The 15745-nt window shown below is 43.1% G+C and overlaps 2 protein-coding genes across 2 annotated transcripts in view; one reads left to right on the forward strand and one right to left on the reverse strand.

The window, feature by feature from the left end:
• Positions 1-12: 12 nt before the first annotated feature.
• Positions 13-4710, forward strand: RPL9 (ribosomal protein L9). Its single transcript, XM_044224490.1, has 8 exons — positions 13-74; positions 521-567; positions 654-769; positions 1320-1415; positions 2788-2920; positions 3961-4041; positions 4256-4370; positions 4619-4710. Exons 2-7 carry the CDS (start codon positions 522-524, stop codon positions 4360-4362), a joined length of 579 nt encoding a protein of 192 aa, XP_044080425.1. The 5' UTR covers positions 13-74; position 521; the 3' UTR covers positions 4363-4370; positions 4619-4710.
• A 2576-nt stretch (positions 4711-7286) lies between these two features.
• Positions 7287-15745, reverse strand: part of KLB (klotho beta) — a 35964-nt gene continuing 27505 nt past the window's right edge. The window contains exons 4-5 of the mRNA XM_044224491.1: positions 13133-14276; positions 7287-9877 (exon numbers count right to left, since the gene is read on the reverse strand). Of these exons, the coding sequence (XP_044080426.1) occupies positions 9513-9877; positions 13133-14276 (1509 nt within the window). The 3' untranslated portion in view covers positions 7287-9512. The remainder of the gene's footprint in view (positions 9878-13132; positions 14277-15745) is intronic.

Below are 15745 nucleotides of genomic sequence, written 5' to 3' on the forward strand. Positions count from 1 at the left end.
CATACGCAGGGCCCAGACGGGTTACAAGAACGTGATGACGAACGACGCTCTCTCTTTGCCGCATCTACTGCGAGGTGAGGTTGTTTCGGAAATTTGTGTTTTGGGAATCTGAAGCCATCGGCTCGGGGAAAGCCCGGGGTCCGGGTCTGGCGCTCGCATCCTCTGTGTTGGTCGTTTCCCGGCGCGGCGAGCGCCATATGGATCTGGCGGCCTTGGGATTCGAGAACTGTATTGGGCTTGTGGGCCTGCCCCCACCCCTCAGCCTTGCCGGGCTGGCGCCGCCGTAATGACTGCTAGGGGTGCGCCGAGCGGGAGTTCGCCCGCTGTGCTCATAGCCCCTGCCTAGCAGCCTCCGTTTCCTGGGCAGGACTCGGCGGGGGCCGTTCTCCGGGTGGGTCGTCCTGTGTCCGCCCCGGGGGTTCTGCTTGCGGGTCTCCGGGGGCAGCGGAGCTCCGTGCGGGGTGGTGTGGCCGCAGACAGGCCCCGCGCCGGCCTCGTAACCCCAGGGTCTGTGTTTCAGGATGAAGACCATTCTCAGCAATCAGACGGTCGACATCCCGGAGAATGGTATGAGACCTGATGTTTGTGCTCCTCTTGGTCTTTACTGCCTGCTTTGTACCTGGTTCCGAGGCCTCACCGATGCTCTCTTTCAGTCGACATCACCCTGAAGGGACGCACGGTGATCGTGAAGGGCCCCAGAGGAACCCTGCGAAGGGACTTCAACCACATCAACGTAGAACTCAGTCTTCTTGGAAAGAAAAAGAAGAGGGTGAGATGCGGCTCGTGTCGTGTTCTGTTTCCTCTTCCGACCCATCCGTGGCTGGGGTGCAAGGGAGTGATGTAGTAACCCCGGATTTGGTGGCTGTAGGAATGACAGAATCGAGATTCCTCGTTTTAGCTTGAAATAGGGTGTGGGATGGTGTGGCTAGTGTCCGCGGGACTGCTTCAGTGAGGTCGGGAGAGCGAATTCTGATGATAAAGCTCAGTGTTAGTACCGTAGTCGTCGTCAGCATCAGGATCTTAATACTGTCACCAGTGGGTGACAGTATTAGGAATCTTAGGGACCAGGCAGGTCTTGGAAGCCTGATGTGTTAGTTTTCTAGGAGTGAAGTAGGATGCAACTTGAAAAATGAGTATTTCTGGGTTGGCATTCCCTTGTGAAATGTGTTTTGTGACGTCTAGTATCAAAAAAGATCGTAATAGAGGACTTCAGACGTGATTGCTTTAATGAAGGCTAATGCTGGAATCCAGAGCAATTCCCTGAGTAAGTGGATCTGTATTACAGGAAGGAATCATACGAAGTTTTTGTTCTGTTACAGCTCCGAGTTGACAAATGGTGGGGGAACAGGAAAGAGCTGGCTACGGTTCGCACCATCTGTAGTCACGTGCAGAACATGATCAAGGGCGTTACACTGGTAAGCAGAGGGGTCAGACGGCCTCCTTTCGGGAGGGGAGGCTTCTCTGCTGTCCAGCGTGCATGCAGCCCGAGTGTCTGCTGCAGAACGTAGACTATGCCTGTAGTTCATGGAGGTATTTGGGGAAAGGTGATCTTGGCAGTTTATAATCGGCATCTGTGGGTCTTGAGGATTAAGTGATAAATGTTGACTGAAGACCAGATGGTCTTGATAGTAGCCTAATGGCGTTTTTTTTTGGGGGGGGTAGGATGTGTAGTGTTGTTTTTGGTTTTGTTTTTATATAGAAACGTAGCACATAGGATAGGTTTTGATTTCTTGTTAGCCTGCTGCTCTCCACAGGCGCCTCTTGAAGGGGCAGAAGAAGCTGGATCTCCTTTCAGCAGTCCCTGTCTACTTCCTGAGTGTTTTTGTTGTCATTCTCTTTACAACTCCCTCTCCCCCAAGCCTTTAAGATAAAGTTCATTTTGCTGTCTTTGCTGAAATGTTTTTCTTCACATTAAAACTCGGTCCTTTCAGAATGTGCCTCAATAATGGCTCCCTTCAGCTCCAATATAAGCCAATTGGGTCATGTTTCCCCTATTTACTCTTGGTACCAGGCTAAGTTCCTCGAGGGTAGAGGACCTGTCATCTGGTATACTGGTATACCTTAGTAACTCAGTAAATGTTAGTCTAGTGCCCAAGATGAAGGGCTTTGGGGTTCTTTCTTTTTAAAGATTATATTTATTTATTTGACAGAGATCCCAAGTAGGCAGAGAGAGAGGAGGAAGCAGGCTCCCCGATGAGCAGAGAGCCCGATGTGGAGCTCGATCCCAGAACCCTGAGATCATGACCTGAGCCAAAGGCAGAGGCTTTAACCCACTGAGCCACCCAGGTGTCCCTGGGGTTCTCATTTTTAAAAGCTGACTTTGTGGGACGCCTGGGTGGCTCAGTTGGTTGGACGACTGCCTTCGGCTCAGGGCGTGATCCTGGAGTCCCGGGATCGAGTCCCACATCAGGTTCCCAGCTCCATGGGGAGTCTGCTTCGCTCTCTGACCTTCTCCTCGCTCATGCTCTCTCTCACTGTCTCTCTCTCTCAAATAAATAAATAAAATCTTTAAAAAAAAAAAAAAAGCTGACTTTGTTTACTGTGGTCATAGGAGGTAGTAAAATAAATGCTTCCTTAAAGAACTTTAGTCTATTGAAGAAAGTCAGAAGCATGTATATAATTTGGAAGATTTGGTACAAGTGACCAGTTACAAAATCTTGACAATGAGTGCTATGTAAGGACTGTTTTCATTTTTAAACTACAAATAATGTAAGCATCCTACAAAATTTAAAAACTGGATTTGTCTTTCAAATTGTCAGCTTTGCTAATAGTTTGTTTTCTTGATAGGGCTTCCGATACAAGATGAGGTCTGTGTATGCTCACTTCCCCATCAACGTTGTTATTCAGGAGAATGGTTCTCTTGTTGAAATCCGAAATTTCTTGGGTGAAAAATATATCCGCAGGGTTCGGATGAGGCCAGGTATGTGCCTACCTTCAGATATGGTTCTGAAATGTTTACCTGTGAAGACTGGTGTTTGGGGCTGGCTATAAATCCTTATTTATTTCAGAATTGTCCATTTTGATTATGTATGTAATAACTCTTGGTGTTAAGGTTTTGTGTTGTATTCATACTGATTGTGATTCTTAAAGGCTTATACGTTAGTTTCAGGGGGTGTTAGCTATGTTTAATTCTCTTTGCAAACTGAAATCCTAAAAAAAATTGGAATAGTGGTTAATAGCATAGACTGCTTAGGTTCAAATCTCAGTTCTATTGGCTTTGGGCAAATCATCTACTTTTAGCTTATTTTACTCATCCAAAATTGGGAACATCTCATGTCTAGATGAATTAAAATTAAAATATACTTGGAACATTTCTTGCTTGATACATAAACACAGAAGCATTAAAAATATTTTTAATTTAGACATTAGAAAATTGTATGTGCGTATTTTTAAAAAATTTATTTTTAGGTAATCTCCACAGAATCCCAAGATCAAGAAACGTATGCTCCACTGACTAAGCCAGCCAGGTGCCCCAACATTAGAAAATTTTAAAGCTTAGTGCTCTCTTGATGCTTCTCTCTTGATTCCATTGGGGTAGGAAGAAGGAATTCTTAGTAACATTTAATGAGTTTACAAAAATACTTTGTGGTATTAGCTATGGTCAGCAGCATTTAATGGGAACCCTTATATAAAAAAAAACTTGAGAGGTAACCAAATCTATACAGTAGGAATAAGACTTGATAACAAAGCTGTGGACAGTTAAATTTGAATACTATCTTATACTCCTTGACTGAATCCCTGAAAGTCTAACTACTCTGGAAAAGATTCATTCAAGCAGGAGCACAAACAAGATTTTGCCCAGATTAAGTCAGGTCCTATAAAAATCAGAATCTCAACAAGTGTCATTTGTTGTGTAAAATTGTAAATGGAATAAGTTGCTAATGTAAATGTATTTAAATTAAGTATTGTACAGACTTGATTTTATGTTTACTCTGTGTGAATGCTTTCTCCCCTTTTTAGGTGTTGCTTGTTCTGTATCTCAAGCCCAAAAAGATGAGTTAATTCTTGAAGGAAATGACATTGAACTTGTATCGAACTCAGGTTTGTTTGTTTAGTATGCCTAATTATGCCTACAGAATTTTGTCTTGTAGTTGAATACATGGTATTCTCATTGGGTGAGCTTTTTCGTTTGTGAAATTAAGTAAAAAGTACCTCAAAGATAATCGGTTTTAAGTATGGCATATAATAAAATCCTTTTATTTTAAGATGAATTTGGCTGGTAATGTAATTTCCTTGTCTTTTTTACTGTTAATAGCTGCTTTGATTCAGCAAGCCACAACTGTTAAAAACAAGGATATCAGAAAATTTTTGGATGGTATCTATGTTTCTGAAAAAGGAACAGTTCAGCAGGCTGATGAATAAGATCTGAGGTAGGTTCTTGCAGTGTCTGTAAGTTTCCTTACTGATTTTTAGAGGTCTTAATTTACCAAGAGTCTAAAACTGGAGTTGTAATGGCAGAAGGTGAGTTACATTCTGGAATATAGTAGATGGCAGAATAAGAAAAGTGACATACGTTTTTACTATAAACTAGTAATCTAACAATGTTTTAGGTTATTGAGAGTAGAACTTAGTTTTGGAGGGTATTGATGGAAATTGATCTTTTTATTCCCTTTTACAGTTGTCCATCTGCAGAAACAGCGAGAAGCCGGATGATTTTTCAGACTTATTTGTGATATTTTAAAGATGCAATAAAAGCTATACTGATTTGTGGCTTTTTCTTTTTCTTTTCCTTTTTTTTTTTTTTTAAGATTTTAATTATTTGAGGGACACAGTGCAAGAGAGCGTGAGTGGACGGGGGAGGGACAGGAGAGGGAGCAGTAGGCTGGGCCACCTAGGCGTCTCTGGGACTTTTTCTTAAACCAATAAGCCTTCCCAACTATTTGGCAGGTAATCATTCGGAAGTAAATTGTAGTGTGCTAAGAGTAGTAACAAGGAATAAAATAGGAGTTATTTCTAGTAAAACTTCGTGGGAGAATTGGCTTTTAGTTTTTTGAAGGAATATCAAGGGCATTTCAGGCAATAGGAATGTAGTACCAGTGACAGGCAACAGCATGTGACTTCATCATTGGATGTAGAACTTTTGGGGGAGCTCCTGAAGGTATCTAATTTTGCAGAGGCATAAATTTTGAATTTGTTAGGTAAGTGTGCTTGAGCCACTTTCCCGTATACCCTTAACTTGTGGGAAAAGGAGGGGGTGACAAAGTGATAGGGTTAATTTGTGTGTGATAAATGTGTCTAAAATGCTCTCAGTCTTCACATTCTATCCTACCTCAGCCATGACTCCCACATGCTAGTCCTTGATATATTTAGAAACATAACCTTTCCAAAATCTTAATTCTATGTGTCACACTTGAAATGTGTTACCATACTGGTTGCCCTCAGCCTCTCCAGTTTTCCCGTCTCATTTGTGGAAAACTCCAGCTTTCTGATTCTCAGGCAAAACACTCAACTTTGATTTCTCTTAAACACTATACATGAAATCCATTGGAGAAGTGTAGGCTCTGCCTTCAAAGTAAGGTATGTTTTAAGGATTTATATTAAGAAGAAGAGGGGGGCTACCTGGGTGGCTCAGTCAATTAGGCATCTGCCTTAGGGCTCAGGTCATAATCTCAGGGTCCGGGATTGAGCCTCCCTGCTCAGCGGGGAGCTTCTCTGCCTGCTCCCTACTTGTGCCCTCTCGCTTTGTTGATCTTGAAGAAGAAAAGGAGCAACTGTTTGGAACGTATGGATCTTACTAAGATCTTGATTTTAAATGAGCCAACTAGATATTTTAAGGAGTTAATCTTTGGTAAGTTTTTAAGAAATAGAAGTGAAATAATCAACTATAGTTTGCTTTGAAATATTTGAAGTGGTGTTAGGGAAGGCACTGGTGGGGCTCTAAGTGCTGTTTATTACCTATAAATTGATAATTTGTTGAAACTAAACTGAGGATTCACTGTGCCTACTTTTAAGTTTTGAAATTTTTTGTAGCAGAAATAAACTACATTTTGGCTTGGGTTAGTATAATAGCTCTTTAACTGGTCAGCTTTGTTCTTGTCTGTTTTCAGCAGTAACCAGAGTGCTTTTCTCAAACTCCACTCCCTCTTAACCTTTCTGATAGATTGGCTGAACTGATCTTGCTTTTCTCAGTACCACTGCCTTAAAACCTTTAGAAGTTCTTTCCCTCTGGAGTGGCAACTTAACCTTCAGGTCTGTTGTCAAACATTTTCGGTGAAGCCTGCCTTGATCTGTCTGTCAGTTGTGTTCACCCCTCACCGCTGTCCTACCGTATACACCCTTCCCTCTGCTTCACTTGTTTTTGTCCATAGCATTTAGAATGTAATATCCTTCACTTTGTTGTGTATTGATTGTGTGCTTTTTTTCTTGTTAGAATGTAAACTGTGAGGATGAATCTTTTTTCTCACTAGGATATTCCAAGTACCTGAAACAATAATGGTCTGGTATAAAGCTATTTGCTGAGTGAATGGTACGTAGATTGCCAGGGAGATTAAAGTATAAAAACTGTAATATCAGTGGGGCTGGAAAGAAATGTTTTGGAAGGCATTGAGGATTTCAAAACCGATTTTGAGGGTTGAAGAAGTTTCCAAATGTTACTATTACAGAGGGTGTTAAAATTGAGAATGTCAGTGTGTGGGCCGTGGTAGCAGCTGTGGGATTAAGTGTAATTTCTCACAGCAAAGTGGATTGACATGATGGCCAAGACTTCATGGGGTAACTATTGGAAGCTGGTTGTAGCTAAGGGATGCTTTTCACTTAAATTGGATGTGGTAAGGAAAAATCTAGTTTCCCCTGGGAAGAATTCCATGTCTTCTGTGTCTACAGTGGATAATAAGCACTTGTGTGTTATCTTCCCAACTCCGAGGTTTAGATACCCACATTTTATAATGAGAAAACATACTCTAAAGAAAGTTATCCAGGATGCACAGTTGGGGAAGATGGACAGAGGCAGTATTGGGCAGAATCCAATTATACACCAGACCCATTCATATTTTATGGTTCTTAAAATTGACCAGATTGTTAGTATAAATGATCAGCATAAACCAGTTTATTTGGAATAAATTACATTGAGAATTCAATAATTAGTCGAAATGTACTGACCACCTAATTTTACAGAGGATCTTTAAACACCATGGCTATATTGTAATAGTTTCCATATGTACCAGACTTGTTTGTGAAAGACAGGGTTGAATATACAAACTAATACCACATACAAAATAGAACACACGTTAATTGGATTTTAAGAGGACTCCCCCCCCCACCCCCCCCCACCCCCCCCCCCCGCAAGTCCCAGTCCTAAATTCTGAAAACACCCAGTCAAAAGCTTATCAGTTTAAAATGACAATTTTTAAAAGAGTTTGGGATAAACCTGAACATTAAGTATAATCAATCATGACTTAGATTAAATATTTACCTAAGGATTTTTGTATGATGAGTTCCCAGGTGTAAGCATTGGTTTGCGACTTGACGGGGAGTTTAAGGCGAGGTAACAGATGTGAAAAAGAACACAAGTTTTAACTTCAGCTCTAAATGTCAAGACAAAGTATTGAAGGTTAATGGCAAACTGAATACAATATACTTTTAAATCAGAGCACAAAGTATTGAGACAAGAGAAAAGCAAAACCTTAATTCTAAATCTTTGTTATTCCTATGACTGAATATGCATCCCTTTTTCAAGATGTAGGATATTAAAAAGAAGTTACAAGTTGGCAATAAGTTGTTCAACTGATAATTCCTATGAGAATATTCACTAAAACTTTGGAATCTGAATCCATGTGGCTTCAGCCAGGTGGTGTTTTAAATGACCATCTTTCCACAAAGTTAACATTAAAACAACCAGTTGTAATTGTGGATAGCTTTAGGCCAACGATGGGAGTTTTCAAGCAGGAAATAACAAAAATTACTTGAAAGCATAAAAAGCTTAAAAACCGCCAAAGCTGGGAGAGTGTATACAGGAGAAGAAGAATAGGAAACCACAATTACTGTTTGAATTTGACCAGCCAAAAAGCAAACGGATTTTCCATCATTTTTGCATTTACTTGACCAATTGTGTTACCTCATTACAGTATCTTTGAAACTTCCTTCTATTCATTATCAATTTGAATCTCTCATTACCTACGAAATTTGGCTTCTGACATAGGTAGACCTGAAAAGCAATCACAACTGCCTTAATTTAGGATGGTTTCCTACCAAGGTTTTTTGAAGAAAAAAAACTTAACTTTGACTCAGTAAATTCTTGGAGAGTGTGGACAGTGATTAGCTATTATGCAAAATGGGTGGTTATTTAAATGCTGAGTAACCTAAAGAATGGGTATGAATGGGTTTACATTCAGGTTTTCTTCCTCTAAAATTTACACTGAACAAATCTTAAGAGAGTTCAAGAAAGTCAAGCTCCTAATTCAGATTTAAGAATTTACTTAATCCAGCCAGCTTCAAAAGATGCAGTGGAAAAAGTTTTAACTCCTTCAGACCCATCAACATTCTGAATTGTATCCAGAGGCACAGTCGAAAGGTCCAGACTGAGCTGCGCTCTATACCTTTTTGAGAGGTGCCTATATTCATTCACATGGTGTCAGAACAGTGGAGCTCCCCAGGAGAGCGCAAGTCTTCTGGAATAATATGATCCTTTGATAACTTTATAATAAAACAAACATTACATCATTTTAGAATATTTAGCTTTCCTAACTAGGTAAGATCTTGTTTGTTGCCTCACAAAAAACCAAGTGAGGAAGAATGCTGTCATTTTGTCTAAAGAGGAATTTGCTTTACTGTGAGGTTGAGTGCTGTCTCCACAGGCAGTTGGGTCTAGCTCTTAATCTTAGTTCTGTGATCTTCCCATGAAATGAGTCATGGAAGTTCTGTGTTTTTAAGTCAGATCTGATATGAGAGGGACCTCACGAAATACCATGTTTTATAAGTGATGATTTTTATTTCTTTTGAGAAAAACTAGGATCAATGTGCTTAAGAGTCTGTGCTGGAGCTGATGATGAATAAGCACTACTTAGCCTATTACGTATTTTCTACAAGGGAAAAGCATCTTGTTAGAAGTGACAGAATAATCACTGACTATCCACTGTTAAGAGTTGTAAATTTCTGCTGTGAATCTAGCAAAAGTTGCACTTTTTTCTATGTAATTTGTTATAACTGTCTATGGTAGTTATAGAAGAAAGCTAGAGAAGAATGATGGATAACACTTTAGAACACAGAAGAATGATGGATAACAACATTAAGCACATTACACTTAATGAAGCAGTGTATCAGATAATCCTCACAGCTTACTGTCTCGGTAAAGCTTTTATCTTCAGATGCAAGAACTGAATTCAGGAATGTGAACACCTAATGGAAAATTCATTTGGACCACGCAGCAGAGACCTCGATTGTCATCACCTTGGTTACCACTAATATTTCAGATTGTCTTCTATAAGTTACCAGTGTATGGAACTGGAGTGGATTTTCAGACTTTCTATCATGCCGACAGAAATAGGATCAGTTTCACTAAGAACTTCTCTGTGGCCTTACTTTAATGGTATATGTTGTAAGTTCTTTGCTTTCCAAATTTTTCTTCTCTTTCGCTTATGAAAAATGGTAATTGATAAAAGTAGAACCAGGGTGGAGAAGAAGCAACAACCAAAGAATATCAGTGGTTTCTTTTGCACAAGAAATAAGCAGACCATGCACTCCGTGTTTCTTTGAGTCTGATTGCATCTAGGACTCATGTTCTCAGAAGGGAAGCCACTGTTGCCAATCAGGTGGTTGTAAAGCTGAACTGAAGATTTAGCTTTGAAATCAGATGTGAAGAATCCAAATCTGGGTTTAGATTTTTCTTCAGTCAGTTTGAATGCATAATAGCCTTTAATTTTGACTTTATCAATTAGGTGTGCTGAAAAATATCAGAAATGAACATTAATCACAAATGAAGTATAAAATATCTGAGTTAGAATTTAGTTTCCACTGAAATAAGCTAAACTCGAAATAGCAATTGTCATTAAAGGGCTCTGACATTCTTTTATGATTGAAAAATAGGCGAAAATATGTGTAATTAAGCTTTAAAAATTCAAAGTAAAGCTGATTCATAAGTAATACAAAAACGGGTGGGGGCAGGGCACAAAAGCAAATTTAAGAAGAACTGGAGCCATGATAAAAGGACTTAACTGCCATTGTGTTGATTTGGTCACAAGCAGAAAAATCTTGTCTATTTGACCTGATTTCCAGACCTCAAATGTGCTCTTGGTGCTGCCCAATAACCATACATGGTTTCCCCTAGTCACTTGACTGATACACACCTCTCCCTCAAACTGTCATCCTTGCTTTGAAACGATGACCTTCCTACCTACTTCACTTAAAAACTGAAGTACTCAGAGGAGAATTCTTCAATTTTACACCATCACATCTGTCCCACCTACTATCATACTTCTGTTACTATGGATGACCTCTCCATATTCCTAGAAGGCTGACTCTTCACTTCTACACTAAGTTTATTCTCTCTTGTTTACTCAAGGACATCTCCGTCTGTTTTCCCCTTCTCTCATGTATTACCCCTCTCTGTTGGGTCATTTCGGTATGAACGTGCTACAACTTCTGGCTCTCCATTAGTTATCTTAATAGCATGGCTTCTAGTCATTCTTAATGTTTTCTCATCTCTTTGACCTCTTTGAAGTGTTCCAGGGCTCAGGCTTCTCTGATTGCTCCCTTGTGATATCTAGGCTTATTGTTTCTAAATACCATTCTTGCTTTTTTTTTTTTTTTTTTTTAAGATTTTATTTATTCATTAGGAGAGCACAAGCAGGGGAAGAAGCAGGCTCCCTGCAGAGCAAGGAGCCCAATTTGGGACTTGATCCCAGGACTCCAGGATCATGACCTGAGATGAAGTCAGACACTTAACCCACTGAGCCACCCAGGAGTCCCACCATTCTTGCACTTAACTGCCGAGTCTGTATCTCCGCCCCAGACTTACCTGAATCTGGACTCCAGTTAGCCTATTTGACATCTCTAACTGGATGTCTAATAGACATCTCAAACTTAAACTGTGCAAAACCAAACAACTCCAAAAGTCTACCAGTCTCCTCCAACCAGTAAATGGCCACTCCCGCTTTAGTTGCTCAAACCAAAACAGATTCATTCTTCACTCTTCTCTCACACCCTCCATCTAATTCTGTTGACTTTACCTTCAAAATAAATCCAAAATCTAGCCACTTCTCACCATCTCCACTTAATAACCTAATCCAATCCCCCATTATTTCTTTTTTAGACTACTCCAACCCTCCCTGATTCTGTTCTTTGTCCTTTACAATGTATCCAAAAAGAGCTGCCAGAGTGATTTTTTAAAAGTATGGGTTAGATCATGTGCCCTTCTGTTTAAAACCTTCCATAGCCTGCCAATTGCAGAGTGTAAGAGCCACAGTTCTTCTGATGGCTTACTAAACCCTGTCTGATCTGCCTCTTCTATTTCCTTGACCTCATCTCTGATCACTTCTGTTGCTCCTGCTTCCACCACTTTGACCTCCTTTTTTTTTTTTTTTTAAGATTTTATTTCTTTGACAGACAGAGATCACAAGTAGGCAGAGAGGAGGAAGCAGGCTCCCCGCAGAGCAGAGAGCCCGATGCGGGGCTCGATTCCAGGACCCTGAGATCATGACCTGAGCTGAAGGCAGCGGCTTAACCCACTGAGCCACCCAGGCGCCCCTTGACCTCCTTTCTGAACCCCACGCAGGCCAGGCACTCCCATATTAGGGTTTTTGCATTTGCTCTTCTCTCACCTGGAATTTTTCACAGAGAACTGCACAGGTTTGCCCTGTTGCTCCTCCAGGTCTTTGAAGACTTCCCCAGCCACGCCTTAGAATTGTAACTACTCCTACACCCCACTCCGGGTCACCCTCTTCCCTGCTGTTCTTTCTCTGTAGAACTTTTTGCCTCTGACATGCTATTTATCTTATCTGTTGACTCTCATGCCACAAAAATTGAGGCTTCATGAGGACAGTAATCTTTACTTTGTTCAGTGGTGAGTTTCTGCCTGTATTAGGTGCTCAGTAAATAAGTATATTTCTGGGATCTTTTTGTTGCTTCAACAAGTCTATTGTAGACATTTAGAAATATTTTTAAAATGTTAGCCAGTATTGGGAAGAGTATATAAGATACTCTCAAACACTGATGCTTGCTTCCACTAAAATAGGTAAAATTGAGGATTTTTTTTAAAAAAAGTATTTAAAAAATTACAGTTTGTGGGTGCCTGGGTGTGTCAGTTGGTTAAATGTCTGCCTTTGACTCATGTCATGATCCTAGGGTCCTGGGATCGAGTCTTGTGTGTCAGGCTCCCTGCTCAGCAGAGTGTCTCCTTCCTCTGCACCCCTCCACCTCGTGCTCCCACACTCTCTTGCAAAAATAACTAAAATACTTAAAAAATAGAGCTTGTTTGGGGAGGGGGATGAAAACTGCTGTTTATAGCATTTGACCCAATAATTCCACAGTGGGCAGTCCTTAAGAAGATAATCAGAAATGAAGACAAAGATTTCTATTCAAAGGTACTTGTTTTAGTTTAAAAACAAAACAAAACCCCGGGTTAAACAGGAATGCTTAAATGCGGAAAGATGTGTCCATATGATGGGATATTAAGCAATTATTAAAATAATATTAAGACGGGGCGCCTGGGAGGCTCAGCTGGTGACGGTCTGCCTTCAGCTCAGGTCATGATCCCAGCAGCCTGGGATGGAGCCCCGCATCCCGCTACTTGCTCAGCGGAGGGTCAGCTTTTCCCTTTTCCTCTCTGCCTCTCTCCCTGCTCATGCTTGCTCTCTCTCTCTCTCAAATAAATAAAATCTTAAAAAAAAAAAATGAAGGCAATTTTAGTGACATGGGACACTTCGTGTGATACTTTATTTGGATACAAAACTTCCACTTGTACCAAAACTGTCTAGTTTGCTGGGACGGTATAATCCAGTAAAATACCAACAGAGCTTGTTTGCGGGAGTGAGATTTCAGGTGATTTGGTTTTCTGCTCTGTGTTTTGTGTTCATACTTTTCTAACCTTGCCGAATTTCCCCTCAGGAGCGGGCGCGGTCACTAGCGCGCCTCCTGCCCTGGTTCCCCGTTCGCCCGAGCCGACGGTGCCCTTGCGTGCGGGCGCCGGCCCGCGCCTCACCTTTCAGAGCCTCCTGAATGTACTTCTCCAGGTAGTACTTGCGCAGTTCGTCGTTGTCCAGAGACCGGTCGTCGATGCCGTTGGCCGTGATGTAGACGTCCACGTCGCCGTAGTTCCTGCGGATCCAGCCGAGCACCTTGCGCTCCCCCCACGGCAGCACCGCCAGGCGGCTGGGGGAGCTCAGGCAGGTGATGTCCTGCAGGAACTGCACGTCCCTGTCCGCGTCGTAGCGGCTGCCGTTCTGGCGCGCGTGCATCACGAAGCGGGTGGTGAAGTGGTTGAGCGCGTAGAAGTCGGCGGCGCCCTTGACCAGCCGCCGCTCCTCCTCGGTGAACCGCGGCAGGGCGGAGCGCGACAGCCCCTGCCTGTTCTTGAGCGCGATGTACTCGCGCATGGCCCGCGGGTAGTCGCCGGTCTTGAAGAGCGGCTCGGCGAACCAGGCGATTTCGAACTGGAGGAAGCGCTCGGCCGCCTGCCAGTGCGAGCGGGCGTAGGGGTTGGCGGGCTCGGCCCAGTCCGAGTGCAGGGACAGCGACACGGCCCCGCGCTGCGCCGGCCGGTAGCGCCCGTCGTAGAGGCGCCACACCAGGGCGTGGGCGATCAGCAGGTGGTGCGCCGCCCGGTAGGTGTCGTTACCGGTGTGGCTGTACACGTCGCTCAGCCGGTTGGGCTCGTTGATGGTGATCCAGAGCTTCACCAGGTCCCCCAGCTCCTGGAAGCACAGCCCGGCGTAGTCCCGGAAGGCCTGGGCGGTGGCCGGGTTCAGCCACCCGCCGCTGCGCAGCAGGGGCGTGGGGAGGCCCAGGTGCGCGTGCGTCGGGTAGTACAGGGTGACCATGGGGGAGATGTGGAGCTTCAGCCCCTCGCTGACCACACACCTGTAGTACCTCAGAGCTTGTCGGTTGACCACGGACAGGTTGCCCGCGGGAAGGATGGAGGGCCAGTCCAGAGCGAACCTGTAGTGAGTGACTTTCATTCTCGCCAGCATCTCCAGCTGTCTTTTGATGCTGACGAAGTCTGTGCATTGAGCTGGCCGCGTTTTCAGACTCACCCCTTCCACTCGGTGCAACAGTCTGTTGCCTGTCACGTTCCACACGTACAGGTGAGGGTCGCTGAACTGTGGGGAGGAAGCCACCACCTTGGGCTGTGAAAGACACGCACGTTCAAGATTTTATTTATTATTGATTTGTCACAGAGAGAGACAGAGCACAAGCAGGGGGGAGGGGCAGAGGGAGAAGCATGCTTCCCGCTGAGCAATAAGCCGGATGCGGGGCTCGATCCCAGGACCTCGGGATCATGACCTGCGCGCAAGGCAAATGGATAACTGCCTGAGCCACCCACCCAGGCATCCAGAAAAACAAGGACATTCAAGTGAATCACACCCCACAGACAGGCCCTTAGCATGCATCATCTAAGAGGAAGATGGGCCCCATCTTATTGTGCCTCTTCCTGACAATAGAGAAAATAAATGATGCATGTAGCCTTCGAAACCACCGGCCCTTTCCTGCAGTTCCCATGGTGACATCATAGAAGAGTCCTGCTGGATGAACCTCCCTTCTAGCTCTTGAAATCTCCCAGGGAGACCAGAAAACCGGGAAGGAACCATACGGGGGCTTGGCCTCGAAGACAAGTTGTTTTTCAGAACCCCCTGAGAAATTGTTTCCTAGTTCGTTTGTCCTAAAAACTGAAGTCACCCAGCGGGGTCTCACATGATTCTGTTGAAATGCATCAGGAAATTGGGCTTGTACCCTCAGTTAGAAGGAATCGTGAAAGCTGAACCTTCCAAACCCTGCCATAACTTGACAGCAAAGTTAAAATTCTAGTCGTAGAGGATTTCATGGAGACCAGGACTTGGAGTTGAGGTGGCTGGTTGACCGAGCCACAGTTCCTGAAAGAAGCCAGTGGGGTAGCAAACGACCCCTTGCACTTGCTAAGTCCAACTCTCTAACACCTTATATTTGAAAAGTCCAAGTGATGTCACGTGTGTATCATGTTGTCCGCACCGACGTGCCTGTGAGAACACCACATTTCTTCATCCAACAGAATACCGAACACCCTCTTAATGCAAGATGTTTGGATTATGACTGGAAAAAAAACAGTAAAATTTCCCCAGAAACTCCCAAATTGACTCTTGGATCTGATGATGATGTGTCATACCCCGCCCCCCACGAGGAGCTAATCCTCGACTCCTGTCCTCATTCTACCCCTTTGAAACTGGGGCTAGGCAACTCTGTCTAGTGACAGAGTAATCTCACCCACCTCACAGGTGTGTTGTGATGAGTCAATGACTCTGGGAAAGCACTCTGTCAACTCTAAAGCAATCTACAAACATAAGGTAGCCATGACTTGGGTTTAGTTTTCCGTGGTTGCAATAATTGCCTGCGAGGCCTTTGAGGCTAAATTAAAACAGAAGAGAGCTTAAGAAAAAACACTTCCAAATTTGAAATTAATAAGAGAAAAAATACAAGTTCTGTACTTGTTTCCAAGTAACTTTTCTTCCTGTGGTTGAATTTAAGTGCACCTGGAAAAAATGATAATTAACCTTTGGTAAATATTTTCCCTCTAATTGTTTTCTCGTGTGTCATCCTTCATAGTCTAATTACAAAACCATAT

This window comes from Neovison vison, chromosome 11 (genome assembly GCF_020171115.1).
Source record: "Neovison vison isolate M4711 chromosome 11, ASM_NN_V1, whole genome shotgun sequence".
Taxonomy (NCBI): Eukaryota; Metazoa; Chordata; class Mammalia; order Carnivora; family Mustelidae; genus Neogale; species Neogale vison.

What these genes read in the sequence shown, in the direction of transcription:
- RPL9 (XM_044224490.1), top strand. Translation starts at nt 522, where the DNA reads ATGAAGACCATTCTCAGCAATCAGACGGTCGACATCCCGGAGAATG. An exon ending in TTGGAAAGAAAAAGAAGAGG is followed by an intron (nt 770 to 1,319) that starts GTGAGATGCGGC and finishes GTTCTGTTACAG; the next exon opens with CTCCGAGTTGACAAATGGTG. An exon ending in TGAACTTGTATCGAACTCAG is followed by an intron (nt 4,042 to 4,255) that starts GTTTGTTTGTTT and finishes TACTGTTAATAG; the next exon opens with CTGCTTTGATTCAGCAAGCC.